Below are 22,065 nucleotides of genomic sequence, written 5' to 3' on the forward strand. Positions count from 1 at the left end.
AAGAGGAAAATAAACTGAGCATTTAGTCTTCTGCTTGACAGCTTGTTTTTCAAAGTTAATTACACTTAGCTTTTTTGTGTAAAGTTTCTCCACAAAAATCAAATCTGAATTTGATTATTATACTGAAACTTGCAGCAATTATAGAAGATATAATATACCTTCTACTTTTTGATGTATATTGTACTGAACAAAACCAAATGAACTATACTTCCTTTTGAAATCACCTCAGTGTGGTTTTTCAGAAACTTTCCAAAAATTTTCCAAAAACTTTCAGAAACCTCACAAGTACTTATAAAGAGGAGTTTTGCTTCTCTGTAGGTCCTAGATTGAAGTCCTGCATGTAGATCCTGTAGTTCTTTCTGCAGCACACCAGACTGTTGAGAGAGAATTTTTCTTGTCTTTTGGTGTTAGGCTGTTTCTTTAGGTTGTTACTAGTAAAGTCTGGAGTTGATTACGGTGCTCTGAATATTATTGTTGAAAGACCAGTTAATCATGTGCAGACATGAAGAGGACATGTGCATATGGGTGAATGAGATTGAGACCCCACCTGGAATACTGTGTCCAGCTCTGGGGTCCCCAGTGCAGGAAAGACTGTTGGAGTGAGTCCAGAGGAGGGCCATGAAGATGATCAGAGAGCTGGAGCACCTCTCCTATGAAGACAGGCTGAGAGAGTTGGGCTTGTTCAGTCTAGAGGAGGCTCCAGGGAGACTTGATTAGAGCCTACCAGTACTTAAAATGGTCCCACAGGAAAGTGGGAGAGGGACTCTTCCACCAAGGAGTGAAAGGGATAATTTTGTCAAGCTGAAAGAGGGTAGGTTTAGATCAGGTGTTAGGAAGTTCTTTACTACGGGGGTGGAGAGGCACTGGAACAGGTTGCCCAGAGAGGTTGTGAAAGCCCCATCCCTGGAAGTGTTTAAGGCCACATTAGATAGGGCTTTGGGCAACCTAATCTAGTGGAGGGTCCCCTTGCCCATGGCAGGGGGGTTGGAACTAGATGATCTTTGAGGCCTCTTCCAACCCAAAGCATTCTATGATTCTGTGATCTCCACTAGGTCCTTTCTGTCTCTCTGTTACACTGGCTCTAAGGCTGTGCCCTGATTTCAGTGAAGGTATTTGCCCATGAATTATGAAAATGAATACAGAAGAATGATAATCCTGGAGTTTGTAGAAATTTGTTTCACACTTTTTAGGGATACAGACAGTTCTGTAGTCAGAGTGGAAAGACACACATTTCCTGTATTGTATAATGCATTGTTGCTATTGTATTTGAAATGTTATCTGCAAATGATATTTGAAGAATTGTCTTCTACAGAGCTGCCCTAAAAATAAATTAGAAACCAAACAACTAAAAAGAAACAAACAAAAAACAAACTACTCAAAACCCCAAAGAAAAGGACACCGGAGAAAATAAGATTATATTGTCACAAGCACAGAATTTCAGAGTGGGGATTTAGTTTCTCAGCTACTAGGCTAGATTAAAATGAACTGAAAATATATTGCTTTTTAAAGTATTTTCCCCTAGGTAGGAGGACAACAATTTTGCCTTAAGCCAAAATAATATATTTTTTCATTTAAAACTCTGCATATTTACTAATAAGAGCAGCATAATAAAGTTAGCAAATTTAATAATGATGTTTTGCTTTTACATTTTGTTTAATGTTTGCAAAATCATCTTCCCTATTGTTCCCAATGGTGCTTCCTTTACAGCCCATTCTGTAATCACATTACTGATCTAATGAACATCTATCTCTTATTGTAATAAACTCTCTTTGTGTATAACCTCATTAATGCACTGAAATAGTGTCCCCTCCGGGTAATCCAGACAGTTTCATTGTAGCTCTAAAATTAGATGCCGCAACAACTCCAACAGTGTGAAAACTGCCACTTCAGCTCAAATGATCACACGCTTCTTGCAGTGGTTTGCAATTCATGAACACGCTGCAACTTGGTTCAAAATGAAGGCATTTTTTGACAACAGACTGCAGAAATATAGATGTGTAATACGAAGAAACTTCCTGTTCTTATTCACTTTAACCTTAAAATACACAGAGCAGGTTCTATCTAGAAAGGAAGAGAAGTAGAATTTTATGTTATGAGCCTGTTTACAGGAGGTTGTAATGTGGCCATAAAGTTTAAGTAAAAAATAATACACATTGCCCAAAACTCTGGTCAAGGGGCATTTTTTTTTTATTTATTTTGAAGTGAAAAATAACTCTACAGTTCTGAGATAGAGAATAGCAAAACTTATAACTTTATCTGTTCTGTAATTTATTGTAAGGTGCTGGATTTTCTTCAAGCTATACACTAGCCCAGAATATTAACAACTGCAAGGAGGAGTACTAATGCTTCTACCTTGCTGAAGGGCTGAATCCATAATCCTCTTGAAGACTGATTTAAAAAATAAAAAAGAAGCCACTGGAGTTTTTTTAATGTAATTATGAAATATTAAGGGACAGGTTTTTTTTCTTAGAGTTGGGAGTCTAGTTTTTCCCCTGGAAGAACAAAAACTTAAGTAGCTGCTGTCGTGAAAACTTTAAAAGGATTTCATAAATTTGAAATGCATGTCTTCATATCAAATGGAATTGTTATGATTAAGAAAATAATCAGAACACAGTTCTAGCTGATTGAGATGAACCATCCATATATATTAATTGTGTAGCAGCTTTGCTGCTCTCATTAGGTATGAGGTACTGTTTACTTGAAAGCTGAATATTCATTCCTTGGTTTTCTGTATTTACAGATACTTATATTTTCAGTCATTGCTTTTGTTCATACCAACGATTTTCTTCAGATCCTCCACCCCATAACTGTTAATGAAAGTACTAACACTGACTGACAGTCATTGTTAAATTTCAGGTTGCCAAGTTATGACTTCTGACATTTAAATCACTTCTTGTCAGTAGTGAGGCTGCAAAACGGTGAGAGAAAAATGCTGATGCAGGCATACTTAATAGGGACGTTGCCGAGAGTTCTCTCCACCTTAATTATTGATGGGTTACACTGTAGGCCAATGATTCTCATCCTATCCAGAGTAAATATGGTCTTTCCTATTCCCAGCTTGTTTTCCTGTTCATCCAAGACCTACGCTGTTACTGTGTTACACGGCGTTTTTCCAGGATGACAGTAATTTGCTTCCCAAACTCTAGATAGCACTGTAGCTCAGACAAACTCTGGGGAAGCAGAAAAGCCTGAAAACAACAGGTGATGAAGGACTTCATTGGCATCCATCATTACATAGATGATGTCATGGCTAGCAAGTACGGTGAATCCTGGAGTGATACTGGTGGCTAGGTTTGGAGGATGGTCACCAGCAGCTTGATATCCTGTGAAGAGCAAGCCTATCTGATGCCAGGATGTATTGGATGGAGACATTCAGGGGGTTCCTTTTTCTTGTTGAGGGGCAAAGAATAGCAACAGTGGTAAAAGGAGAAGACAAGCAAAGCTGTCGGCACAAGTCCAGCTCCCCTTATCTGGGGCAGAATGTTGCACTGTCTTACTAACTGAGGACTCCTGCTGAAGACAACCTTCTTTGGGAATAATGCTAACAGGCTGGACTTGCTCATTTGCTTCCTTGAAAGTCATGTACCTCCTGGTGTCAGGAAGAACTGCAAAGGACGTGGAGCTTCATGTATTTCTTCATGCAAGGTTGTTTTGGGGGCAGTCCTCTGCAGAGAGTGACACCTTTCTACTGTCCTGGTATTTGGTGAATATCTAAAAAGAAAAAAAACAAACTTCAAAAAACCCAAAACAAACCCAAAAAACCTTGGGAACAGTCTCATTTCTAAGTATGGCTGTTGTAATTACTGATTACACATGGGATTTTGTGCTTATGTAGCTCAGGAAACTAGCCTCTACTGTGGTACCAGGGCAAGGGCGTTATCTGTCCAAATGTTCACTGTTGTTTTGTTGTGGGGTTTTTTTTGTTACCCCACAAGCAACATTTGAAAATGGAATATAGTTGTTTTACTGTGATTTTCTTCAAGGAGTGTTTGATATCACTGTCTAGACTGATCTAGTACAAACTGTAAGTTAGAGTGGTGATTTCAAAAGGGACAGGAGAGAGACGTTAGAGTAGCTAAATTTTTCCTTCCTTTATCTAATAGCTTTTTTTTTCAGTGAAGGAAATACAAGTCAGCTCAAAGCCCCCAGTGAGATCAGTGGAATTTATTTTTGACTTGATAATGATTGAAGATAGAAATAGAGTGTTAAAGCTGGTACTGTTTTTAGCTTTTCCTCCTTTTTATCCTTGCTATTTATGTTGATGATGTTATTAGGTAATTCTGGATGTTGGAAAGGAAACAATCAAATAGGTGGCATTTAGATTGGAATGGAGAAAAAACATGCAGCAAAACTGTGGGAGAAATAGCTGCTGTGGTCCTGTCACTTGCATAGCATTAGGTCAAATAGAATGTGATATGTCTTGGGGCTATGTATTCAGAGCTTACATCTCAGTTCAGTCTGTTTTAAACAGCCAGCTCTATGAAGCTAATGGAAAACAGGATTGTATTTGCATGCAGACCCCTGGGGAATTGCCTCTTGAATATTTAAGGAGTATATGTCTGATGGTATGTTCCCAGATTGCTTTAAAGTAACTGCATGGGTTTTCCTTAAAATGAAAAAACCTCGGGAAGTTTGTACTGCAGATTAAATAGGTAATTGCTATTGAAATGGTTGGGCATGGTGTGTAAGTGGCTGGACAGATTATAAACCCCATTTCCTTTTTAGTGTCGGCGAGGATAGTCTGTTATCTGTGCTTTAATCTAGTTTCTTTGTGTTTAAATGGTATTTTTGGAATTAAAAACCCAAGGAGTTGTGAGGTGTTTTTACAGCTCTATGCCTTATTGGTTAAGATCACCACTGGTATATTTTGTACCATTCATAAGGCCAGAAAAGACTATTGTAATCATTTAGTCTGGGATCTCATGTAACACCAGGCATAGAACTTCCCTGAATTAATTCCTCAATATAGTACAGTATTTTCTTATTTTTTTAGGAAAAAAAAAGGTATTTTTGTGATATATGAATTGCCTGTGATGAAGAATCTGTTTCAGTTCTAAGAAAGTTATTTCAGCAGTTTATCTTATTAAAGAAAGAAAAAACGAAACCAAAGTATCATCTTCCTTCTAATCTGAATTGCTTTACCCAAAGTTTTGAGCTGTCGTCTCTTTGCCAGCCCTTTTTCAGGTAGAGGAATTCACCGATCCTCAGCCTGCTTTTTCTCACATGTAACAGAGAGAACGTGATCAAGTGCCCTTTAACCCTCCCTTTGATAAGCTGTAGACACTGAATTCCTTCAGTCCTTTGCTGTTATTTTTTCCAATCTGTCGCCCTCTTGCCTGTTCCCAAGAAATCCCCTATGATTTTTTTCACTAGCTTTCATGAACTGCTTGTGCTGAAACTAGTATCACGTTCCTGTTGTTGTTCCAACAGTGCCAAATACAAGTATAGTATAGTATTTCTACCTGCTATTTCCAGATTGTACTTTCAAGAAAGATACAAATTATTTTGATAGCAGTGCCATACGATCCAAAGCTCTTTTGAAGATGATTATTGGCCTTGCCCCCATTTTTTTTTCCATAATTTTGCTTCCCAGGAAAGAGTTTTTCCATTCCATTGCTTGACCCTGCTCCAGTGTCTGATCTTCAAAGGAGTGCAGAAAAGCTGGAGTTCAGGAGAAGGTTTAAAACCTGCAAAATGTACCTACTAATGTGACTACTTAAAACCCATTAAATAGCCTCTACTCTACCTCAGCCAGAAGCCACAGACTTGATGTAAAAATAATTAAATGAAGTTTTATGGTGTGTGCATTATGTAGAAGATTAGGCATCATGGCTATAATGATACTTTCTGCTATTACTACTTCTATTTAAAGCAAAATATGCCATCTAAAAATAACAGACTCGGGAGCAACATTTTCAGTGCTTTTATGATGTCACTGCAGATAGGCTATTTGACAGAATCATAGTGGAGACATTGTTACACCCCTGATTAAGAACAGATATATTTTACTTACGTTTTCATCACTTTATTAAGCTTGGCTCAATGGAATTTTGAGTCACCCAACTAGAAATCATTCCTTCCTGGCACAATGCAAATGTTAATACCCTTCTGAATCCCAGTGATGTGCCATTTTTCTGAAATTGGAATTTGATTTTTTTGTTTGTTCATTTTTAGCTTCCCAGTGAAGACACTGAAATATTTGAGAGTGCCTCACAGTGCTTATCATTGCTGGTTCAACTGTATGGAGGGAACAGTCAGGAGAGTATGTCTCCAGAAAACATGGACAGCTTTGCTGAAGTACTGAGGTCCAAAAAAGATACCCGACACCTGAAGCTTTTGTTGAGAGTTATAAAGAGACTGGTGAGTTGGCTTCTAAATACTTTAAAAGTCCATCTGTTTCTTTTATATCATTGGGTAAATTTTTGCCTTCTTTTTTTTCCTCTTAAATTAAAAGAAGAGTATAAAAGAATTTTGAAAGCAAAACACTTGAAGTTAAATTTCATGTCTCTAAATGTCACTTAACTTCTCTGGAGAAGATAACCTTCCACAGTTAAAACCTCTTAAAAATCTATTGTTGGTTTTCTCCTATTTCAGTTAACTGCTCAGCTACTTAACCCAGGGTATTTATACCTTTGTCCAGTACTTCAGCTTTATAAAGTGTTGGAACAATTTTCTCAATGCCTTCTGAAAGAACTAACCTTGTAGTGTTAAACAGCTGTTCAGAAACACAGGGCTTGATTTTGTGGTAAATATTTTGTACTTAAAACAGGTCTGTGCGTAGACTGTTCCCTCATTCTCACTGAGTGATGGGGACTGCTTCTGCTGTGAAGTGGTTGTTATGCCAGTCAGTGGGAATTGTGTAGGTCCTTAGTCTGGTGATGTTATTGATGGATGGGTAGGGGTTTCAATTCTGTCATGCTCTGACATGGTGGTGTGACAGCAGTGATACATGGTTCAAGTAGCTTACGTGGAAAACCTTCTGTTATCTGTAATATTGTCTCAGATAATAGTATGATTTTTTATCTTGAAGTGTCTTGCTTTGCCTGTGTTGTCACCTTGTGTGTTGGTTGATTACTTCATCCTTTACTTTCCAAGAGCAGGGAGAAGTATAAGAGGCAGAAGATGCTTGAATTTTGCAAGGGCAGTGATGGCTACTAGAGTAAGGCCATCAGCAATGGCAACAGGAGTCAGTCTACTTCTGTAGTTAAGAGGAAGCAATCCTTTTTGTAGAGCTTTTGGCACAGTTTGTGTACTTTTTTTCCTGTCTGCTGTAAATACAGCACAGGAGTAAGTAAACACCATACCTTTCTTTCCAGTATCCCTCATTTCTGTTTGCTTCTATCACTCCCTAAAAGCACGAATGCATGAAATTAAAATAGAAAGAAAAGTTAAAATTAAGAATTTTTCTCACTCTTGATGTCATCCCAGGTTGCCCTACCTTATTTTTTCATGCTCTTCCTGAGAAGAGAATACTAGCAGAGATTTATTGGTTTTAACATGCTTTCTATTGACTTCTGCTTGCACCTGTGCTTCTCTTTCTGTCTAATTGTTGTGCTGCGTAGAAGTGTTTTTTGTTTTCTGCAAAAGTAGTAAGAGAAAAGAAGAAAGTATGAGGACACAAAGAGAAATATATGTATGTTTGTGTATATAAAAATATATATTAATATGTTTCACACACACATATATGTATGAAAAAAATAATTTTAACATAGTTGCAGTTTTCTTTCCCTCTGTTTTAAAGACAATGGTGCAATAGTTGGCCTAACATACAGGATATTTATCACAGAAACTTCTGTTGATTATGTTAAGGGACCAAAGTTATGATATCACTTTTTGCATCTTGAAAGTTCTTGGACTTTTAGATCTCTCCTTTGTACACCAGTGGTACTGGTACTTGTTCTTTATAATGTCAGGCATAGATTTTCTGTAATTATTTTAATGAGATCATAGGATTTCTTTTGAAAGCAGGGTTCATAGATAATTTGACAGATTATTTTATAAATCTCACATTGTTTCTCTAAACCTTAAAAAGTCCTGTTCAGAGGAGATGGTTATCTTGTCAAAATTGTCATAATCACAAAAGACATTCAAAAGTAATCATACCTATTTAAGAGGTATTCAGCCCACATCAGCTGTTCATGCTAGATTTTGAAGCCTAGAGCAGTATTTTATTTTATTTTTTAATATCTGAGCAATATTTAATGGAGGTATCATTAAGTGCAGCAATTTCCATTCCTGCCAATCACTGCTTGAATAGAGCATCTTTCCAATCTGTGGTCACATTGACTTTGCTGTTACAGACGCAGATGTTGCTTACCTAAGTGTGGTGGCTTGACCATCACTGAAGGCCAGATGCCCACCAATGCTGCTCTATCATTCCCCTTTCCAGCTGGATAGGGGAGAAAATATATATTGAGAGGCTTACGAGTTGAGATAAGGGCACAGAGAGATCATCCCGCAATCAGTGTCATGGGCAAAACAGACTCAACACAGAATAAAGGACAGAAAACTCTCTAATTTATGACACTGCCCTGCACACCCAGTGACACCACACTTGGGTAATGAGAAGCGCAGCCAGATCTTAAAGCACCTCTCCCCACCCATCCCTTCTTAGCAGACTTCTCTTTAGTCATGATTTTGCTCCCTTCTTCCCTCATTGTGGCATGGGGAGGGGCAGAGAATGGGGTTTTCAGTCAGTGCCTCACAAGTTGCTTTCCTTCTTTGCTGGGCCGGGGTGGGTCATTCCTCATACCCTTCCCCTGCTCCAGTGTGGGGAGAGAGTCCTCCACAAATTTCTCCAGCATGAGCCCTTTCCCATGGAGCTTCAGCTCTTCACCAGCTGCCCCAGCGTGGGTCACTTCTGTGGGGTGCAGTCATAAATCAGAGAATGTCTCTCAGGCCCAGACTGCTCCAGCCTGGTCCCCCACAGAGCCACCAGCCTTCCTCCGCCAGCAAACCTGCTCCAGCGTGGATCTCTCTCTCTCTTGTTCATCTCTGTGTCTCTGTCTCTCTCCGTGGGCTGCAAGTACTGGCAGGGGATTGCTCCAACGTGGGTCACAGCATCTCCTGTATGTCTCCACCTGCTCCAGTGTGGGGCCTCTCCATGGGCTGCAGGTGGGGTCTCGGCCTTTTCTATGGGCCCTGGGGGGGACACCTGCTGCACCATGGGATTCTCCATGGGCTGTAGGGGCTTCCTGGGTGCCGTCTCCCTGCCCCCCTCACCAGCCTTGGTGTCTGCACAGTTTCTTACATCTCACTCCCTTCTCTGGGGGTAAAATGTAGCTGCCTGCGGTTTTTTCCCTCCTAAATGTGATTCCCAGAGGTGCTGTGACCATCACTGATGGGCTCGGCCTTGGCCAACAATGACTGTGGCCTTGAGCTGGCTGGTGTTTGTTCTCTGGGGCCTGCAGAGGACTTCTGGCTGCTTCTTGCAGCAGCCACCCCTGCAGCCCCCCCATCCACCACCAGAACTCCACCACGCAAAACTATAACACTAGGACAGGAGTATAAGAAAGGAATTCAGTGTGTTTATGCTATAGCTGCTGTTAGAGCATGTAGTTCTGGAAATGAGGAGAAAAAGGCATAGCAGGATGACTTGTTAATTTTTGTCCAAGGGCTTCATATGACTCAGCCAATGGAGACAGGTGTCTTATTTTCCATCTTCAGTTTAAAGCATGTCACAGAATTTATTAATGTAAAAGATGATCTTTCTTTGATGAAATGGAAACTTATATCACTTGTTGTTTTAATAGTATTAATGTGTGAAGTTTTCTCTCCAGTGGTTGGAGGAGTGGGGTTTTTTTATGAAGGTGGTGCTTTGTTTTGAGGATTTTTTTGGTAGAATTTTTTTTTTCATTAAATCATTCTTTTTTATGGTCAACTTTGGCTAGCAAATTGACAGCAGGGCAATATAAACTTCTTGCAATGCTCTATTCATTTCTTAAAGAGAAATAAAGATACAGAGCAGATTTGGGAGAGGAGGGACTATCTTCCTACAGCCTTATTACTGGAACTACCATGAACATGCATTTTTACAGGCTTTATTTTGCCTTAAGAAAAAATAATTAGGCGTGGAAACCAGAAAAAATATGATTAGAGCTAACCTTTGTAACTGTGTAAGTAAGGATCATTTAGAACCTCTGAAGAGGCAGCATTGAGTGTTGTCTTTCTGTTAGGTTTTTTATAATCACCTTTTAACTTTCAAAGCTTTTGGTTGTGTCAGGTCCGGGTTAACCAGTCTTTTTCAGGAATGTTCTCTCCATGGCATTGATATAATGGACAGAAGCAAAATAAAATTACTAAATCAAAGAAACATGGTTTGGTGGTTTGGAGTTTTTTCCCCTTCAGCCTTTTTACTTAAGTCTCTTGTTTTGGTGGCTGCTTCTTGGGTCAGACAATACTACTTGTTCAGATAGCCTTCATCTTTTAATATCTGTGTAGCTAGTAAGTGATGTCATGGCAGTGATCTTGTCCCATTCTTTAGTGTTGGGAGTCTCTCCTGCCACACTTTGAGGAAATTGCTGTATTGTCACCTCTTCCATGAATCATAGAATGCCAGAATGTTTTGGGTTGGAAGGGACCTCAAAGATCATCGAGTTACAACTCCTTGCCATGGGCAGGGACACCCTCCACTAGACGAGGTTGCCCAAAGCTGCATCCAGCCTTGACCACTGCCAAGGAAGGGGCATCACAACCTCTCTGGGAAACACATTCTACCTCACAGTAAGGAGTTTATTCCTAATATCTAATCTAAATACACCCTCTTTTAGTTTTAAAACATTATCCCTCATCCTATGACTATGTGCCCACAGGTCTGTCTTGTACTGGGGACCCCAGAGCTGGACACAGTACTCCAGATGGGGTCTCACAAGAGTGGAGTAGAGGCACAGGGTCACCTCCCTGCTGGTCACGCTTCTTGTGATGCAGCCCAGGGCAATTGCACTTCTCATCCAACTTCCCCAGTCCTTCTCCTCAGGGCTGCTCTCAAACCATTCTCCACCCAGCCTGTAACTCTGCTTGGCATTGTGGCAACCCATGTGCAGGACCCTTGCACTTGGCCTTGTTGAACTTCATATGCTTTTTATATGCTTCACAGGGGCCACCTCATGAGCCTGTCAAGGTCCCTCTGGATGTCATCCCTTCCTTCCAGCATGTCAATTGCACCTCAGAGCTTGGTGGGTGTCATAGACAGACTTACTGTCAGGGGGGTGCCTAATTGAAGGTATAGTGCTTTTCATTACAGTTCAGTAAATCATCTAGATTAAACTATTTCTTTATGGAGCATAAGAAATTTTCATTAGGGAAGCAAATAGTTCAATTTCTAGTGAGTTGTTTTTCACTTCTTTTTTTCCCCAGAGGGAAAAAAAAACCCTACCTGCCATCTCAATTTACTATCTAGTATGTAATGTAAAGGCAAGTGATTATCACCAGAATTTTTATAGAACTAACCAATATCTCCACCAGACACATAATCACTATGGGATTACAGCTGGGTACTGACAAATAAAATGTTTCAACTTTCAAAACAAGAGAAGACACTTTTTATTCCAACTAGTAATAAGGAAAAATTCCTCTGAGAGAAATGAATAAGCATCAGGCTTTAACAGGCAACTCTGCACTCACTGTGGAGAGTCAACTTTTGTTCTGTGACTTTTACCTTAAGTACTTGTCAGAAAGTACATTTGGAATCTACCTAAATTGCAGGGTTATTTTTCTTCTGATCGTCTTCCTAGAACCTAATTTTCATTAATCAGAATATCTTTACTGTCTAAAAGTTGTTCATCCTTTGTGAGCAGCTAAGACATTTAGGGTGTCTCCTACATGTCAGATACCCTGTGGGAGATACACATAAGGATTTCTCAATTTGTATTAGACTGCAAGGTAAAGATGTTAAGGCTAGAATGATATTACCTGAGCTGTGCCAAAGGTCCATAACTTTCATTAATTTCACTGTAGGACTGTTGAACACTAATTTGCTCTCCCTGCCAGTTTGGGCCACAGCTGTGGCATCGCTGGGTACCTGCAGGCAGATTTACTATCCTGTTTCTAGTGAACAAAAGCCTGGGGAACCGCTGATCACCATGTCTAAAGTATCATTCAATTCATTTGTCCCTAAGTATTTCTGTCATGTAAATTAGTAACACTATTATCCTGAGTTTTATAGAGATGTGCTGAGTTCACATCTTTTGAACTGACAGCTGTGTGTTCATATATTAAAATGTCTGTATATCTTTTTACTGTGGTAGTTACCAGATTAGGTCCTCATTATAATAATGACAGATCATATATTATAAGGAAAGACATTTAGAACTTGAGGAGATAAGCAGTCCAAGTAGCACAAATGTTTGGTTTAGGGTAGCAGTTCTGCAGTCCCTCTGAGTCAAGCTTCTTGATGAGCATTTGCTCCTCAATCGATTCCCACTAGTATGCCGACAGGGAGATTGCCTCAAAGAGGGCAAAGTAAAATCCCAAGAGATTTTCAGACAGCGTCCCTTTTATGGATTCAGCACTATAAGGAGGTGCTTGTGTAGATATTCCCATTGGAGTCTGCTTTCCCAGGGTCTTATGAAGCTGCGGGAACCTGTTGGCATATCTCCAGCCAAGAGAGCACAGCACTCAAATAAGCTCAGTTAGTTGGAGAAAAACTTCTTATGCATCTTTCTTCTAATTTAAATACACCTTTAATTAATTAATTTCATTTTAATTAATTTCATTAATTACTAGTGTAATCCATAATACTCCATTGCCATAAGGAATAACTTGATAACAGATGTGCTTGTTGGGCCATGAATACAATCCTTGTGTTACTGACTCATGTATAGACACATTCACTATAAATGCACATGTTGTTATACATGTTTTCCTTAAATTACACATCTTTTTAGAATCTGGATGACTCGTGCATGACCAATTTCTATCCTTCATTAGTATTATTGTCTTATTTTCAAGTTGTTACTGAGCCTGAATCCCTTCTTTATGGACCATCTCTTGCTGGCTTCAGTCTTAATAAAGCAGTGTCCTTGGGTAGGACAGACCATTTCACCAGTCAATTTAAGAACCCCCCAAGAAGGAAAAGCTCATCAGCATTAAGATACATCATACAGACTATAAAGAGGACAAGTTACTCAAAATGCTTTGAAGCAAATACATGGGGAAAAAGATGCCTCTCCATCATTCCCACCATGTGGGGAGGCTCCCTCTGTTTGCACACTAGGGCAGCCTTTTGTTTTAGGGTTTTAATGAAATTGGAGAGAGACAGGGAGCACCCCAGAGCCTGCGGTGGCTTGGCTGCTATGGCATTTCCCAGCCCTGCTATACTCTGACACCCTGAAAGCAGGGGGGCAGGATTGAGGGAGACCACCCTCCTCCCCTTCTGGGTTTTAATCTAGTCACAAAGTAAGCTTCTAAGTATAGCTTTTTGAATTTGCATAGTTTTGACTGAAATACAATCTGATGACAGACCTTAAAAAATAAAATACAGTGTCCCTGATGAGTAATAGTCAGTCATCAGGGATATTTGCAAGTCAGAACTGCTGGGCTAGGCTGGTCTGTATGATCAAGAGGCAATATGTTGAGTTTACAGTTAAGAAAAGCTGGTTTAAACTCCTCAGAAGATGAATGTAGCTAATCACAACTGCTCTAACACAACTTAAGCAACAGTTAAACAATTATTTAAATAGAGGTAGTCTTACAATTTAAAGAAATTCAGAAATTTGTCAGGCATAGTTTTCTTGTGGCACAGCCCCTTTGCTGTACTTTGTTGTTTACTGAACAGAGCATTGAGCTAATATTAACTTATCTGAGTAATTTCCATTAGAAATTCCATCAGAAGAGGGGCGGCCGGCAGGGACAGGGAGGTGATTGTCCCTCTCTACTCTGCCCTCCTGAGGCCTCATCTGGAGTACTGTGTCCAGATCTGGGGCCCCCAATAAAATAAAGATGTAGAACTGTTGGAGAGGGTTCAGAGGAGGCCACAAAGATGATTAGAGGGCTGGAGCACCTCCCCTATGAAGAGAGGCTGAGGGAGCTGGGCTTGTTCAGCCTGGAGAAGAGAAGGCTGTGGGGGGACCTCGTTGCAGCCTTCCAGTACCTGAAGGGAGCATACAAACAGGAGGGGAATCAAATTTTTAAAAGGGTAGATAATGGCAGGACAAGGGGGAATGGATTAAAGCTAGAGGAGGGAAGGTTTAGATTAGATATTAGGGGGACGTTTTTTACAGAGAGAGCGGTGAGGTGCAGGAACAGGCTGCCCAGAGAGGTGGTGGATGCCCCATCCCTGGAGGTGTTCAAGGCCAGGTTGGATGGGGCCCTGGGCACGCTTGTATAGATCCAGGCCTGGAGGTTGGTGTCCCTGCCTGTGGCAGGGGGGTTGGAGCTCTATGATCCTTGGGGTCCCTTCCAACCCATGCCATTCTATGATTCTATGATTTGTATTTAATTTTTAAAATCTTACTTAAACCGTATTTTGAACTTTGTGTTCAGTGTGTAATATTGTATGGGTCCTACCAAATTCTTGTGGAAACAAAATATTGTACTTTCATCAGTAAACCCTGGTGGAGTATCTGTTTATTAAACTTAGTAAAGCATTTTCAGTAGCACTAAGAAGGAAAACATTTAGTCAGTGAGGAAGTGCAAGTTTTGAATAGTCAAAACTTAAAAATATTCAAATTTGTTATCAGACACTCTACGAGCAAGTACTGTCCAAAAATGTTCTTTGCATGCCCAGCAGTACTTAGGATATCCACATGTGAGTGGGATACTGTAGGTGGCTATCGTTTTGAGATCCCACGGCATCCTTTATAGTAGTATATATGGCTGATTTTAACTTGACTAATTAGATTCTATGTATTGATGCCCAGGACACACGTTTTCACTGTATATATCTGACAAGAATTTTCCTTTTTTTTCTGATTTTTTTTTTTTCATTTAATCTGAAATAGTTAGATAGTGTTTCACTTTACAGGCATGTGCGTGTTTATGACCTGTGCGCCTGGTGTATGGACATTGTGAAGGGCTAAAGTCAGGCTCATTTATACTTTATGCATGTCATGGAGAGTTTTCAGGATGCTGGGAAGAATTAGCACTGTCCTTGACTTTATCTTTTTTGGTGTTTGCATCCTATGGTTACTACTGAAGGAGATGGAACAATATTTTGGTATTTAGATTCACATTCTTCGTTAGGGCACAGAAAGAATTTTCATAGGGTTTTTTCTGTTCCTTATTAGCCTTCCTCTTCATTTACCTCTTTGAATTTTACAATATCCCTTTGGTTGCCAAAATTCTTAAGTGCAGCATTTTGAAGTTGTGCACTGATGTGTTGGGGTTTTTTTCCTGTACTTATCCTTATGAAATTAAACAGAACAAGTATCCATGGGTAAGTCTCAATCACAGATGCAGTCCCTGGAATTCTTATCTTCCCCTATCTTGTCACTGTTGATCCTGTCCAGAGGTTCCGTGGCTGATACCAGATCACAGAAACTTTGCTATTTTTTGACCCAAAGCACTAGATGGTACAGGAATGTTCTGTCTTTTTCTTCTTATAGAAAAGGCAAATATTTAAATCTCTCTAAGGCTGTCCTGGCTTATAGGATTGCTTATTTCTGGCAGCATCAGAATCCTCTTCTGCTGTGTGAATTTTGTATTTCTCTGACTACGCTTGCACTAAATTAACTTTTATGTGGTATAGTTTGCATCCTGTATATGTGTAACAGTATTTTCTTTCTGTATGTGACTTGGTCTATTCCTTACTTAGTGTCAAGAAACTATTAATAACTGTGAGAATGTGTTTATTATTTTAATTGGATCTAAGTAGAGATTTTAATTTTTTTTCAGCTGATCAGTAGACTCCACAATCCTGTTCTATTAAAAATACTAAGTTTCACATAACCTCTGGTAAAATCAGAACATTAAGTAGTGATGCATAAAGTCAGATGCCAAGGAATTTTTTTATGCAATTAACTTACCATTTTGGGGGGATATACAGGAGTTTGTGTAGCTTGGGATCTTTTGATTAAGGGAACATATACTGCAACTTCCAGCTTTTGATGTGATTTATTTCCTACCCTTTTGCTGATGGTGATATGTCTGGAATATACATGGTTACCTTAATCTATAGGTTCTGATTTGTTTAATACATTTACACATCTGCAATGACTAATTCGCTGTCAGTGTTTTTACTGTAACTATGCAGTGCTTTTTCTATATCAAAGTGAGCACACTGTCCTTCACCTGGTATTTCCACCACATAGACAAATACCTGCTTTGCTAGCAAATGATGTATTAAGTTCTCCCACTCCCAACCCAGGAGTTCAAACAGAGTGCTGTTTTAATGGCTTTCCTTCATTTTTCTTTAGTGTGTGTTTGATGCTGACAACTTTCTCATATACAGCTGGATGGCTCCTACTTTTCCTGCTCTCTGCTTTGCCCTCACAGCTTTGTTTAATGTTACCTACTGTCATAAGCTACTGTGATGGTTCATATTTATCAAATATTTTATGGGACTCTGGTAAGGATTAGTAAACATCAACCTTTTTTGAAGAGGATCTGTCAATACCAATCAAATAGGATTAAATTAGTAAAATTATTTTCTCATCTTGAATGTTAATACTGGGTATTAGCATATTTCTGGGGTCCCAGTAGCATTACTATGTATAAGTGAGCAGTAGTTGTTGCTTTAATTATTGTTATAACTGAGTTGCATTGATGTCTGTAGACCGGGTCCTCAGTGTGACACAGCCAATGCAAGTGCAGTAAAAGATAATTTCTTGCTCCAGAGAACAATCCAGCTTCTTTCCTGTATTCAAAATAAGCTCAAGGAATTACCTGAAAGTGACTATCCAAAATAGGAAATAATTTGACAGAAAGACCACCATCCTGGTTAAAACAGATCCTTGGGCAGCGTTAGTTCTGTGCAAGCAGCAGTTTAACTGGTTGCTCCTGATTATTAATACAGAAGTATCTTCATTTTATTCCTTATCTAAATTCTTACGGTCACAGGAGTTTTTCAGAATCCTTAGTCTTCATCTAATCATCATGTGAGGCCATTGCCAGAACCTAAAAGAGCTCTGAAAGATTTTGGTTGCCCGTGTTGAAGATGAGATACAAGTGTGCATAGAAACCAGGATTATGGTGGCTTTGCAAACTTGTATTGCAACCGCTGTGACATCTATTCTCTTAAACTCAGTCTCCTTGCTGACAAGTTCACTGAGGGTCAAATAGTCATCTACGTTTTGGTGTATAAGTAAAATTTTACCTACCAGGTACCAGGATGAAATCTAGTGCAGGAATCAAATTCCCTACTGGAAAGCAGTGGTCCTTCCTTTGACTTCTAAATCACCTCATACTGGATAGTCAGGATAAAAACATCTCGAAATATCCTCTTTGTTAAACCCCAGCACTCCCTTATTTTCCTCGCCAGTGTTTCTCCCTATTGATTATTTTTTAAAATATATATATATTTCAAGTTCTGCAGTTTAATATGACATCTGACAAACATTAGCTGTCTTTCACCTTGTCTAAATCCTTATCCTCTTACGAGGCTGGAGCACCGCAGAGGAACTGGTGTTTTCAAAAATCTTGCCATGAGCAAATCTGCAGGTTACACAGAGCTCCATTTAATAGGCAGTGTGTGGATGCAGATGAACAGGGAACACAGCTGGAGTCCTTAAAGGGGAGTGTTGTAGAGGGAGCCAGGCCTCAGCCATCAGGCAGTGAGGGTGCAGGACTCTGAGGCACATGAATTAGGCAAAGGAGACACTGAGAGCGATTGGGCATTTCAGGTATGGCTTTTCTGTCAAATGGAAATTGTGAGTACAAACATGACATAGATAGAAGAGTGATGCTGGTCATGGTAATGAGACCAAGCAATATGCCCATATGAAGCCAATGGAAGCGGTTTTTAAGGAGTTAGAGATTGTTGGGATGGTCAAAGATGAAAATTATTCTGTAAGCATCAGGCAAACATACATGCAGTGGAGGAAAACACTTAAAGTTTGGGGCTTTTTCTCCCCAGGATATCTCATGCATCTAATGATGTTGACGTACACGTTATCAGTGCATAGTTCCGACGTTCCCCAACAGAGGGCCCACGCTCAATGGCGACTTTCAGTAGATTTCTCCTTTAACTGTCCCTCCCTTCCCCCTTCCCCACCCCCTCCCTCCCCATTTCAGTGATACAATCCAGCATCTTCAGTGAGGAAACCTCCACATTTTAAATTATGAAGACTCCACTAGTTAAACATTTATAGAGTGCCCAGTGCTGTCACTTCTTTAAACTATTAAAACATAATGTTTTTATATGAACACCATTATAAATTTATAACAAACCTAATTTGTGGTGATGCAGTGTTCTGTGGGCTGTGAATTGCTGTCCTAAATTTCTCAGAGCAGATGCTTTCTCTGGGATGCAGTGGCTAGTCGATGACTTCACATGATGCACCGTAAGAGTCTCTCATCATTTGCACATCAGCTCTACTCCACTTACACTGCTTGCTTTTTTAGGCATTTCAGGGGGCCTTTTAAGAGCAAGGAAGCTGACACACAATCCTTAGTCCTGTCAAATCAGGTGATCACCTGAAACCTTTAATATCAATAAAAGAGTACTTCTTCCAGAGCTACATAGTGGTCATTTGATATTTGATACTATACAGTCAGCAGATACGTGTGACTGTATAGTATCAATTAGCTCCAATGATTTGAAATTCTTTTTTTGTGAAAGGAAATATCTTCTCTTTATGCTGTAAATCCTTGGTAATTGTAATGAATACATTTACTGCACATTGGAATTGCATCAGAAAAAGGTACTAGATATCAAAACCTGCTCCTACCTGTGCTAAGTGAAATGTCTGTATAAAATTCTGTCCTGTACGCATGAAGAGTGTGTGTGTGTATATATAATATATATGTCATATATATATAATATATATGTAATATGTGATATTAGTATACTACACAGCGGGCTCCACCAGACTAATAATTTAAACAAACTAAATTATTTGTAACTGCAATTTACTGTTGTCCCATTTTGTCATGGAAACAAAGAAGAAACAATTGAGGTAGAGTACCTTGTGCTCATGTTGACTGACTGCTTCCTTTGTGGCTTTCCATGGAAGAGGCCAGTGTTCCCAGGGAAGTGCTGGCACAGGGCTCTCTACCTGTCCCTCAGGCAGGTTTTCCCTGCAGTGGGCTCAGGGAAATAGAAAGGCAGGATTTCCTGAGGAAGCTTGGCCCCAGTGCTGCTGGCTCTGAGTTCTGGAACAGAAAAGCTCTACAGGGCTTGCTGGTAAAGTAGCATTTAGACAGCCCAAAAATCTTAACCAATACCCCTCAGTGAGTAGCAATGTGTTGCTTAGTCTCATTGGAGCAAATGTCTAAACAAAGCAGATTAGAGTTAAAAAGCAAAAGCAAGTTAATCTTTTAAAGTTGAATAATTTCCATTTAAGCAAGTGTATTAACACATCCTCCTACTGTTCCTTTTCTTCAGAGTACTACCAGTATTTAAAAAGGTAATTTTTAGCACACTTGATAAAACAGCATGTTTACACAAAGCATAAAAGGAATTGTTGCTTATAAAGGTCAGGGCCCCCTTTTGTCATTTTAAGCTATTATTATGGTTTATGGATTTGCAATATAAATGGGGGTCTATTCACGTAATGGCACACAACGTTTATTTTCAAACTCTATGACTATAAGATGGTTAAGAGTAATTTGGGCCCCATATATCAGTCAGAAATGTGTGGCCTTGACTCTGCTAATATAGCAATATTTCTTTTAGCTTGGTGAGGAAAATTCTTATTGCTGAAAAGCAAATTACAGCTGTCACTGAAAGATTTAAATAATATGCCCTCAGGATTGCTTGAGTGGACTGTTGCTCCACTGAGGAGCTCTGATGACATCAGAGATGCTCATGCAATTTATTCATGTAATTGTAGTTCCAAGATGGAATATATATTACATTTTGAAGGTGATGTTATTTAATAATGAATGATTTTATAGACTCTCCTAGTCTCTACATTGCCTTCATTATATTTGTTAGGAACCTTTTCTCAACATGTCCTTTTCATTCTGTATTTCCACCCCTACTTAGGTGGTTTTGATTCTTCTCTCTTGAATCTGATGCTCCCCATTTTTCTTGAAACCTTTTTTTTTTTCTTTAAAACACAGCTGAAAGCTTTGTGGGAATTGATACTGAAATCTGGAGGAGCAAGAATATTAAAATGCTTACTCTCATTTCACATTTTGACCACTGCAGGTTTCAACAAGATTCTCTTCCCCTTCTTGCAACTTCATGCTGTAATTTTGCATAGCCATTTATGATCTTGAGTACATAATTACATTAGCATACTGCTATGTGCTTGTGTTTGTGCACCTATTGGCTTATATGCTGTTCTGTAGTCCTTTAAAATTTTCTCATTACATTATAACTTCTCTTATTTTTTAGTATTTCCAGCTACATAATGGCTACAAGTTTCTGAGATGACTAGGGTTTGAAATGCCTTAATTTTCCAAATTTACTTGCAGAGATTCCAAAGGGTCTCTAATTTCCTGAAAGCACAAAGTACTCCTGAATATCAGGCTTACGCAAGCTTTCTCCAGTTCAGCATCCCAAATCATTAGGTACTTTAAGTTCTAGCAAAAAATAAATATAAAAAACCCCCAAAACCTTGTAAAAGGATTGAGTGAAGAGACCAAAGAATTGACTGGGGAGCAGAAATTATATAGGATGCTAAGTATTTTGGTTTGCAATCTAAATTCCATTTGAGTTTAAGTTCTTTCAGTTGTACATTTCACAAAATTGAAATGTGATGAAATAGGATGCTGTGATAGGAGACTACGTGGGAAGCCTAACAGCCTTCCTAAATGAAAGCTAGCACTGGTAGGGTTTTTGTTTTCAGAGCTGTGTCTTTTTTCCCCCCTCCCCTTTTAACAAACTGTTTAAATAGGAGATGAACCCAGTAATGATGTAATCAATCTTTTCACCCACAAAGTTCAAATGGCTTTGAAATGAGGCAAATTGAATTTGTCCAGCTGTACTTGAAAATAATAGCAGCCAAACATCAACCTGCCAAGATTGTTTTATTCAACTCTTACCTAATTCCTCGTAGAATACTTCAAGAACTTAAAAAATGATGATACTTTTAGTTGAACTTGGATAAGAAAGTAGAATGCAAATGTAATCACTCTGACAGGGATTTAATGACTCTGGGACATCTGGGAGTAAGGCAAGGTGCAGAGGATAGTGGCAGGATGTGGACTGGAATATGAAAGGAGCAGCATTGACTACTGCTGAGCACCTGTGTGTGAGAGAGCAACAATGATTAGAGGTGAGAAATATAGTGCAATGATGAACGCTGTCTGGCTGCCACAGTAGCACTGCAGTCCTGAATGTCTGCCATTCGTAAATAATATGAAATGCTATTTTGATTTTTAAGACCACTGAACATACCAATTTTATGCCCCCTCTGTGCTTTTCTGATCTATCTCCCCACCCAATTTAAAGAGGTTCAGCCTGCAGCCTCTCTCTTCCACTGGTGAGAAGGAAAGAGATTGGAGGTGGCTGCACTCCTCGTGTACCTTTCTGTTCCTCTGCAAAGAGGCATGGCCAGAGCTGCACTTCTCTGCCGTGATGTCCATAGTGGGGAATGCGCTCCAGTGAAATTGTGTGCGTTCAGGAAGGCTGTAGGGAGAGAGCAATAAAACAAAAAGCCACCAATCCACCATGTATTGTTGTGTCATCATTGGATGAGGGCTTCTAGGGATCTTTTTCTAGTCACAGCCACATAATTAGTGAGAATAGAGAACTTCCAGCGACATTACTGGAGCCCTCATCCAATAGATTCAATAATATCCTATTTGCCAGTGTCATGCTAACATTGTGTGAGATGCAAACACCATTTTTTTAATACTTGTAAAGGTTTTTTTTGCTTTACCGAGGTACAGCCGGACAACAATTGGTATCGCCCTAGTAAAGCCGCTGTAGGTACAGTAGTCTCTGCACCCCCCAGTCTTCCGTCAATCCTATTGCTCTGCAAGGCAGCCAGTGCAAATGCACTAACCCACACCCATCAG

At 39.5% G+C, this 22,065-nt stretch overlaps 1 protein-coding gene across 1 annotated transcript in view; it reads left to right on the plus strand.

Moving 5' to 3' along the window:
* ULK4 (unc-51 like kinase 4) overlaps positions 1–22,065 on the plus strand; it is a gene marked incomplete at its 3' end in the record, with an annotated part of 240,969 nt that overhangs the window by 176,882 nt on the left and 42,022 nt on the right. Inside the window, exon 34 of the mRNA XM_084260654.1 lies at positions 6,175–6,360. Coding sequence (XP_084116780.1) covers positions 6,175–6,360 — 186 coding nt within the window. The remainder of the gene's footprint in view (positions 1–6,174; positions 6,361–22,065) is intronic.

Source organism: Gallinula chloropus (assembly GCF_964237585.1).
Source record: "Gallinula chloropus genome assembly, chromosome: 2".
Classification (NCBI taxonomy): Eukaryota; Metazoa; Chordata; class Aves; order Gruiformes; family Rallidae; genus Gallinula; species Gallinula chloropus.